This window comes from Bufo gargarizans, chromosome 9 (assembly GCF_014858855.1).
Source record: "Bufo gargarizans isolate SCDJY-AF-19 chromosome 9, ASM1485885v1, whole genome shotgun sequence".
NCBI lineage: Eukaryota > Metazoa > Chordata > Amphibia > Anura > Bufonidae > Bufo > Bufo gargarizans.
Genome location: NC_058088.1, coordinates 133467568 through 133478339, shown reverse-complemented (window position 1 = coordinate 133478339; position 10772 = coordinate 133467568). Strand labels below are relative to the sequence as shown.

Here is a 10772-nt window from a genome sequence, read left to right as displayed (position 1 = left end):
TGGGACCGCTGTGATAATAGTTGTGATTAAACGGCAGTCTTTGGGTACTACATCTGTAATACCAGTGTCCATTAGCGCTGCCTTTACCCTGTAGCGGGACACTGCATTGCATTGCTCCGGGGTGAAAACTTCTCCATTACTCCTCTGAGCCCCAGAGCCCGGAATCTAGGAGCCCCAGAATCGGGGCAATCACATTTCTGGAGCTTTCCGTGATTCAGGATACCGGGGCCTTATACGCAAGATCCCCGGATTTATTTACTCTGCCTGGGTGCCATAAGATGCTCTTGACTGTGTGTATAGAAATACCGCGTCTCGTACAATATTAATCCTGAAGTAATCATGTAAAAAGGGGAAAGGGAAAGGAATAAAAAAAAAATATAAAAATGGCCCCCAAACTACAAAACAGAAAGTCTATCGGAACCTCCTCACCCAAAGGGGGAGCTGTAAGGACGCAGCTTGATAAATACCTCAAATCCCCACCTTCATTAACCAAGACAAGGGGAAATCAGAAACAAATATCACAGATGGGGATCGATGAAGAGAGCGAAATCCCGCTAAAGAAGGCGGGAGGAAATCAGGTAGCGGAAGCTGATAATCAGATGAGTAATATAGACCACAAACTAGCGGGTATACTGGAAGCTGTTAAAACAACTAATCAATCATTAAGTACGTTGACGATAACGGTGGCAGCAGTGCAGTCCGACATTTCGGTAATCCGAGACGATTTAAATAAAATGAGGCAACGCATTAAAGAGTACGAAACTCTGACTACAGAATTGCAAAAAGAATCCAGGCAGATAAAAAAAAGGATGGCAGCAGTAGAGATTGATAATAAGGCACTGAAGGAAAAAATGGTGGATTTAGAGGACAAATCCTGAAGAGACAATCTTAAATTAGTGGGATTCCCGGAAGGAGCAGAAAAAGATGACCCCATAAGTTTTATACAAAAATGGCTGTCAAACAATGTAACAGGCACAGGAGTGGATGTAACACCCATAGTGGAGAGAGCACACCGCTTCCCAACAAGAAAACCTCCACCAGGGCTAGCACCAAAGCCTAGTTAATTAAAATGACTTCTTCAAGGGATCGGGATAATATCCTTAGGTGGAAAAGAGAGATACAAACAGTGAAATACAACGACGCCAATATAGAGATATACCCGGACTTTTCTAAAGTCACGCAAGATAAAAGAAGAGAATATAAAGATGTTAAAAAGAGACTGATACAAGCTCAATTAATATATTCCATGATGTACCCCACGAAACTACTGGTTATCTACAAAGAAACCGTTCAATTCTTCTCCAACCCAAGTGATGTAGCTGACTGGATGGATGCTCAGGGCATTAAATAATCCGTTAATGGTTGCGGTGGGGGGGAGCTGGGGGGGGTCGTCGGTGGGGAGGGGGGGGATTGCCTACAGTTAGAGACCTATGAGCCGCAGTTTGCGACTCGCAGGTCAGAACGGGACAGGGGTGTGGGGGGGTGGGGGGGGGGTTTCTTTCCGCGGGGAACTGTCGGGGTCTTGAGTGTACACAGTTGGGGGGGGCTCCTGCTCTTCCACCCAGTGTTGTCCCACTACTAAAAAATGTCTAGAATATTGACTTGGAATATCCGTGGTTTCGCGGATAAAATTAAGAGACGCGTAGTGTTCGATCTGGTCTCTAGACATTTACCAGCAGTAGTGGCTTTGCTAGAAACCCACCTTACAGGTGAAAAAGTTGCAGTGCTGGGTGAAAGTAGATGGGCATCTCATGAATATCATTCTTGCTACTCCACATACTCTAGGGGAATCAGTGTCTATATTCATAGACAGGTAGACTATGATCCAATAGAACAGTTAATTGATCAAGAGGGCCGATATATTTTTTTGCACTGTAATTGGCAGGGGCAAAGGAGAATTATTGCTTTTATATACATTCCACCCCCTTTTACAACAACTGTATTATGTAAATTGATGGAATATATTGCAGCACGAGAGGAGTGCCCGGTGCTGGTGATGGGCGACTTCAACTCGGTCATGGACATAAAAAAAGATAGGATCTCCACCATAACTAATTATGAATTTAATTCTGGTCCAAGTACTGTACTATCCAGAATATGTAAAGAGATGGCATTGGTTGACATATGGCGATCTCTTTATGGAGATAAGCAAGTTTTTTCATGTTTCAGCAACACATATAGGTCCATGTCTCGAGTTGATCTGGCCCTCGCCAGCCCCGGGCTCATTAATAAGATTAAAAAAAAGAATTATGAGTGTCACGGGGTCTCTGACCATAGCCCGGTTACGGTAATACTAGATAGTCCTAATAAACCAAATCTAAATAGAATTTTTAAACTTAATCCCCACTGGATGACATTAATAAGGGATCTGGATAAGATTAATGAAGAAATAAAGCTCTTTTGGAGCAACAATGTTCACTCAACACACATCCATATGGTCTGGGACTCGCTTAAGGCATACCTTCGGGGTATATATTCACACGAAATTAGGAAACAGAAAAACGCCTTTGCCCAAACTCAAAAAGAAATAGAAGGGAAGCTCAACCAGATAATGAATGAGATTACCAATGTAAACACCCCAGAGAAACAACTTCAACTTAAAAAAGTACAAGATGAATATAAACAATATTTATATAATAAAGCACAGAACAAAATGTTCTTTTCAGGGCTGAGAAGCTTCAGCGAGTCCGGCAAACCAAGCAGACTGTTATCCATGATAGTACAAAACCAAAGAGGGAGTAATAACATCATTGGAATTAGGACAGAGGCAGGAAATATCTTACGAGACCCAGATGATATTTTAAAGGAATTTACCCGATACTTCTCGACGTTATACCAAGCCCGGGCCTAAAAACCAGGGAGAAAAAATGGACCAATATTTAGATAATATTAAGATCCCCGAATTTGACCAACAAGACATTGACTGGCTGAACAGGCCGATTCAACTGACTGAGCTACAGACCACGCTGCAATCAATTAAGGGTAATACATCCCCATTTGAACTATACCGGAAACATGAGGGAACTATCCTTCCCCAAATGTTGGAGGTACTAAATCAATCTTGGATAATAGGGTCCCTACCACCCTCATGGATGGAAGCAACCATCACATTAATCCCCAAAAGAGGGAAAGACCCGCTGTCAGTCACATCCTATCGCCCCATCTCTCTGTTGAACACAGATTATAAAATCCTTGCCAAATTGTTAGCCAATAGATTAAAAACAGTTATCCACAAAGTCGTTCATGTAGATCAAACTGGGTTCATCCCCAAAAGGAACATACAGGATAACGTAAGGAGGGCTTTTTTGAATATCCAGACGGGGGATGGGGGGGACTGCTCCATCCTGTCCTTGGATGCCGCTAAGGCTTTCGACAGGGTGGAGTGGCCCTTCCTCTGGAGAGTGATGTCGCGGGTGAAAATAGGGGAATATTTCTCCAGATGGGTCCGCATTCTGTATCAAAACCCGGTATCCAGGGTCCGAATTAATGGTGAATACTCTGTCCCCTTCCCCCTGACCCGTGGAACACGCCAGGGTTGTCCCCTCTCCCCCTTGCTCTTCTCTGCTGTTTCTGGAGCCAATTGCATGCAAAATTAGAGCAGACGGGGAAATATCGGGCTTTGGGTGTGAGGGAGAAGCCGACAAAATAAGTCTCTATGCGGATGATATGCTGCTTTTTCTGGGGAAGGGGTACAAGAACTTGCCTAGGGTCATGGAAAATCTGGATGAGTTTGGATATCTATCTGGATATGAGATAAACTGGGAGAAATCAAAATTCCTTCCATTAAGATGTCCGGTCCCACTGGGCCATAATTTTCGGGTTAGCATATTGACCCCAGCAGACTCCCTACTTTATCTGGGCATTCAGATGGGGACCAAACTGGAACACTATACGAAATTGAATATACTCCCAATAATAGACAGAGTTAAGGAAAAAATTAGAATATGGCTAAAACTTCCCCTATCACAAATTAACCGTATAGCACTCATAAAAATGACATTGCTACCAATGTTACTATATGTATTTAATGCTAGCCTAATTACGATAGAAGATAAAATCTTCAATAAATTAGAGACCCTTTTTAACGAATTGATATGGGGCTGCAAACGAGTTAGAATTAAGATACAATATTTGTATAAAGAGGAGGGTGGAATATCCATCCCTTTTCTAAAAGGGTACTATCTAGCTGCCCAATTGAGATGGTGTGTGAGGAATCGAAGGAATAAATGCACTCGGTCTCTTTATGGGGAGCAATGTAGACCCCGGGAGGATCTATTTCACATTCTCAAAACTGGTATTTTTAAGAAGAAAACAATAATAAACCCGTTTAGTAGAATGCTTGGATATATTTGGCAACAAGTTAGAGATATGGTGGGCATCTCTGAAGCAGTCCATTACACCCCACTGTGGGGGAATGTAAACTTACCACAAGTTATGCAACTGGGTGACGCTGAATATTGGGAAAAATACGGGATATATTTAATTGCACAAGTTTTTCATAAAGGACAGATTAAGCCCTTGAATGAAATTTTACCAGACATTGAATTAGGATTTATTGATAAATTTCGATATGAACAACTTCGTCACGCTATACACTATACGGAGAATAAGAATTATTTGAATATTGTAAAGAACACTTTTTTAGATTTTTGTCAAGATATGACTGTTAATACCTCTATATCACACATCTATGCTAAGTTAAAACATGAACACACAAATAGGATCACATTTAGGGGTGAGGCTAAATGGGAAAGAGATCTACAAAAGGGGGAACCCATCCCGTGGAACACAGTGTACAGAAATATAAAAAAAATCGACTGTTTCACCCGCCCATGCATGGATTCTTCTGAAAATCATACATCGTCTCTATTATACACCAGCATTACTGCATATCATTTATAAAGACAGGAAACAGAACTGCTACAAATGTAATAAAGATAGAGGAGATTATAAACATCTGCTCTGGGAATGCCCAGGGATAAATGAATATTGGATCCGAATATTTCGGAAATTGCAGGATAGCACCCCTATGAAGTACCAAGCTTGCATTGACTATGCTATCCTGGGTACATTCCCAGAGACAGATAAAAATAAAATTGAGCAGACACTTTGGCTTCGGGGCACCGCATTGGCCAAAATAATAATCGTTAAATATTGGGGCACCATAAATCACCCCAATTTTCAGGAGTGGATGGAACGGATGAATAGGGTTAGGCAGTATGAATATATTTTAGCTCAAGCCGCGGGAAAAAAAGGCAGCTTGGCTGCGGATCTGGGGCAACTGGAAACAATGACAGCCGGTGTAGATACAGTGACTCCGCGGAAAGAAATGGGGGGTTGAGGGAGGGATGGGGGGGGGGAATTAAGTATAAAATGAGATGATTTCATTACTGTATTTCTATTCTGTTGTTGGGTGATATTGAAATGGAAGATTGTTGATACCTATTTCTTTTTTGGAAAATAAAACATATTTATAAAAATAATAAAATTAAAAAAATTGCACGGTATTCCTTCAGACATAGTCTCTGATAGGGCACACAGTTTGTTTCCAGATTCTGGAAGGCTTTCTGTTCTCGCTTGGGGGTTCGGTTGTCATTCTCTTCTGCTTTCACCCGCAGTCGAACGGCCAGACAGAGCGCGTCAATCAGAATCTGGAGACATATCTGCGCTGTTTTGTGGCGGAGAATCAGGAGGATTGGTGTTCTTTTTTGTCCCTTGCCGAGTTTGCTTTAAATAACCGTCGTCAGGAGTCCTCTGATAAGTCACCATTTTTTGGTGCATATGGGTTTCATCCGCAGTTTGGGACATTCTCAGGAGAGGGGGTCTTCTGGTTTACCTGATGAGGACAGATTCTCCTCATCTTTGTCATCTATTTGGCAAAAGATTCAGGATAATCTAAAGAGCATGAGTGAGAGATATAAGCGTGTGGCGGATAAGAGACGTGTGCCTGGTCCGGACCTGAATGTTGGTGATCTGGTGTGGTTGTCTACCAAGAATATGAAATTGAAGGTTCCCTCCTGGAAGTTGGGTCCTAGGTTTATTGGGCCTTACAAAATCCTGTCTGTCATCAATCCTGTTGCCTACCGTCTTGATCTTCCTCAGACTTGGAAGATCCATAATGTTTTTCATAAGTCCTTATTGAAACCTTATGTTCAACCCATTGTACCCTTGCCTTTGCCTCCTCCTCCGATTATGGTTGATGGGAATCTTGAATTTCAGGTCTCTAGGATTGTGGATTCTCGTCTTGTCCGCGGTTCTCTTCAGTACCTTGTTCATTGGGAGGGTTATGGTCCTGAGGAGAGGATGCGGGTCCCAGTGATGGACATTAAGGCCTCTCGTCTCATCAGGGCTTTCCATAGGTCCCATCCTGAGAAGGTGGGCTCTGAGTGTCCGGAGTCCACTCGTAGAGGGAGGGGTACTGTCACAACCAGACAGCTGAGAAGCTCTGACATAAGCCTTTCAGAACCTCCTCCTTGAGTTTTCTTTGTTGTGCTGTTCAGTTCCTCATCTCGTTAGTCTCTCTCAGCTGTCATGTTGTTGGACTGATTGCTTCCCTTTAAATTCCTCCCCATAATGCATTAGTGTGCGGTTTATACAACTTCCTGGAGTGTGTGTGCATGCTGATCCTATTTCCCAGTCTTCTAAAAGATAAGTGTTGTACATTCATTTGTGATTTTATGTTTGCTGGATCCCAGGTGACCCTGACTCCCTCCGTGTCTAGTGTAGGGAGCCGGTGGTCGTGTCCCCTCACTATTGTAGGGTGTTCAGGTGTTATATAGTCGAGGTACGAGGATATGCGATCATCCACCATTGGGGTGTTTGCATAGGCTGAGCAGAGTCAGGGAGAGTGCCAGGTCTTATGCAGGGGTCTCCCTTTTGTTCCTTAGTTTTGGATCCAGTGAGTCATATATTCATTTTGCATTGTCTTGTTTCCTGTACACCTTCCGTGACAAGAGGACATTGTCAATCTGTGCCAGCTACGCACCCAAATGAAACACCTTTCTCTAGTGCTCACAGGTGACAGGACGTTCTGCATCATTTTGTAGGCACGAATACCGCTCTACAAATATTGAGGCCAGAACAAGTAGAGGGGGTATTAGATTGGATGACTGACAGTGCCTCCAGTTCCTGGACATTGTCTTCCACCCAGTCCCCTGCTGAAAGCAGAGTTGGCACTATTGGCCCATGGGCATCTGTCTTCCGTCCCAACCACTTGCACATCAGCCATGTAGTCTGAGCCCCAAATCATGTAGTAGTCACTTATGCTTGGTGACTCTACGGGAGACGTTTCCATGAGCCATTCACCTAGCCCTGCCTCAGAAGTGGAAGATATTAAGTGCACTGATACTTAACCACTTATGTTTGAGGATAAGGACGTGGGAGGACCGCCGCAGCATGATGAACAAACATGGTTGTCAAATGCTGTGGCTTTCTGCAGTGTGCAGACCAATAAAGAGGGAGGGTTGAGGAGTGGGTATAAGATAAGGTGGAGGATGATGAGGTTCTAGACCTCACATGGCATCCAGGTCATCTTAGTGACGTGTGCAGTTTGGAGGAAGAGTTGGTGCTCCAGCCGCGCAGCAAAAGAGAGAGTAGGGTGCAAAACCACAGTGGCCGGCCCCTAGCCAGTACACCTGCTACTGCTCAACACACTGAGGGACAGAGCACACCAAAGCCAGCTCAAAGAAGTTTCCTGGCATGGCAGTTCTGCAGGCATTGTGCTAACAACAATACATGGGTGGTTTGAAGGCTGTGCATTCAGAGACTGAAGCGAGGCATACATGTTCTAATCCTGAGCACCACCTGCATGACCAGGCATCTAACTGAAAGCAGTCCCTCATAGATGTTTAATAGGTAAAATAAGATATATAGGTTTGGAAAGAAGTTGGATTGAAAACTGGCTAAAGGACCCCTTGGGGTCAAAAAAGTAAATTTTTTTGCATAAAAAATACCAAATTTACAAAAAAACTGAAAAATTAGCAAATTTCAATGTTTCAGTTTCTCTACTTCTGTAATACATAGTAATACCCCCCAAAATTGTGATGACTTTACATTCCCCATATGTCTACTTCATGTTTGTATCATTTTGGGAATAATATTTTGTTTTTTGGGGATGTTACATAGCTTAAAAGTTTAGAAGCAAATTTTGAACTTTCTCTGAAATTTTCCAAATCCCACTTTTTATGGACCAGTCCAGGTCTGAAGTCACTTTGTGAGGCTTACGTAATTGAAACCATCCAAAAATGACCCCATTTTGGAAACTACATCCCTCAAGGTATTCAAAACTGATTTTTACAAACTTTGTTAACCCTTTAGGTCTTCCACAATTCATGGCAAATGGACATAAAATTTAAGAATTTTGATCTTCCAATATAAACATTTTTTTTCCCAGCAACAAAGCAAGGGTTAAATGCCAAACAAAACTCAATATGGGTTGCCCCGATTCTGTAGTTTGCAGAAACCCCCCATATGTGGTTGTAAACTACTGTTTGGACAAACGTGAGGACATAGAAAGAGGGGAACGCATATGGTTTTTGCAAGGCAGATTTTGCAGGACTGGTTTTGTTTATACCATGTCCCATTTCAAGCCCCCTGTTGCACCCCTAGAATGGAAATTTCAAAAAAGTTACTCCATCTAAGAAAGTACACCCCTCAAGGTATTCAAAACTGGGTTTACAAACTTTGTTAACCCTTTAGGTGTTCCACAAGAGTTAATGGCAGATGGAGAAACAATTTTGGAATTTAAATTTTTGGGGAAATTTTCCATTTTAACCCATTTTTTCCAGTAATAAAGTAAGGGTTAACTGCCAAACAAAACTCAATATGGGTTGCCCTGATTCTGTAGTTTTTAAAAACACCCCATATGTGGTCCTAAACTACTGTTTGGCCAAACGGGAGGACATAGAAAGAGGGGAACGCCATATGGGTTTTGGAAGGCAGATTTTGCAGGACTGGTTTTGTTTTTACTATGTCCCATTTCAAGCCCCCCGTTGCACCCCTGGAATAGAAATTCTAAAAAAGTGACTCCAAGTAAACCACTCAAGGTATTCAAAACTGGGTTTATAAACTTTGTTAACCCTTTAGGTGTTCCATAAGAGTTAATGGCAGATGAAGAAACAATTTAGGAATTTATATTTTTTTGAAAATTTTCCATTTTAACCCTTACTTTATTACTGGAAAGAATGGGCTAACAGCCAAACAAAACTCAATATGGGTTGCCCTGATTCTGTAGTTTGCAGAAACACCCCATATGTGGTCGTAAACTACTATTTGGCTAAACGGCAGGACATGGAAGAAAGGGAGCGCCATATGGTTTTTGGAAGGCAGATTTTGCTGGACTGGTTTATTTACACCATGTACCCCCCAAGCCCCCTGATGCACCCCTAGAGTAGAAACTCCATAAAAGTGACCCCATCTAGGAAACTACGGGATAAGGTGGTTGTTGTTTTGGGACTATTTTAGGATAAATATGATTTTTGGTTGCTCTATATTACACTTTTTTGAGGCAAGGTAACAAAACATTTTAATTCTAAAATAGTTTCTACATTCGCTATTTAGTTTTGTGGAACACCTAAAGGGTTAGCAAAGTTTGAAAAGTAACTTTTGAATACCTTGAGGGGTGTAGTTTCTTAGATGGGGTCACTTTTTTGGAGTTTCTAGTCTAGGCTACATCAGGGGGGCTTCTAATGGGACATGGTGCAAATAAACCAGTCCATCAAAATCTGCCTTTCAGAAACCATATGGCGTTCCCTTCGTTCTGTGCCCTGCCGTTTGGCTATATAGCCATTTATGACCACATATGGGGTGTTTCTGCAAACTACAGAATCAGGGCAATACATATTTAGTTTTGTTTGGCTGTTAACCCTTGCTTTATTACCGTAAAAAAAGGATTCAAATGGAAATTGTGCCAAAAAATGGGTGTTTTGGCACTGTTTTTATTTTATATTTTTAACGCTGTTCATCCAAGGGGTTTAATGTTATTTTATAGGGCAGATTCTTACGGACGCGGTAATACCTAATATGTATACATTTAAAAATGTATTTAGATTTTACACTATATTATCATTTTAGGAACCCCAAAAAAATATTTTTGTATCTCCTTAGCCTGGGAGCTTTTTTTTTTTTATGTCCTCATCTCGGCTGCACTGACTGGCATCCAGCCACTGGGTCTAGCCAAAAAGGAGCCTGGGTGCTGAGCAACGAACTGTTGGGCGTACAGGTTTTTGTCTGCTCCACCATAAGATTCACAAATTGGTCACTGAAAACCCCCCAAAAAAGTCAATTTCAGTGGTCTCAAAGTTAAAAAACAATAAGTTTAGATAAAATTTATATATTTTTTTTCTAACTAACTTTTCCCTTCTATCCCTGCCTAACGGTGCCTCTCCCTCACTGACCCTAACCTACCTGGAGGGCGAAGGGTGCCGATGGGGGGGATCGCAGGAGCCTGGTGAGGACGGTGCTGCACGGTGCAGGTGCTGAACAGAAAGAGGAGGGGAGAGAGGAGCGCTGGAAGTTTGAATCTCGCGCCTCTCTCCCTACACCAATCGGCACCCTGAACAGCAGCATTCAGCACCACGGCCAGCACCGCCTCTCCCAAATGCACGGATCAGAGTCCTTTTCTGGGACCCGAATGGACTGGAAACGCAGCAAACCGCAGGTCTGAATTGACCTGCGGTTTTCTGCGATTGTCGATACGGGGGGGGGGGGGGGGGGACACGTCATGTGTCCGCAATGGGTTAAGGGCTCTTTCCGTGCGGCTAATCCGCTGCGTG

At 42.6% G+C, this 10772-nt stretch overlaps 1 protein-coding gene across 1 annotated transcript in view; it reads left to right on the top strand.

Moving 5' to 3' along the window:
* The first annotated feature begins 524 nt into the window (after positions 1 to 524).
* LOC122919811 (probable ATP-dependent RNA helicase DDX4) overlaps positions 525 to 10772 on the top strand; it is a 43898-nt gene continuing 33650 nt past the window's right edge. Inside the window, exon 1 of the mRNA XM_044269001.1 lies at positions 525 to 710. Within this exon, the coding sequence (XP_044124936.1) occupies positions 525 to 710 (186 nt within the window). The remainder of the gene's footprint in view (positions 711 to 10772) is intronic.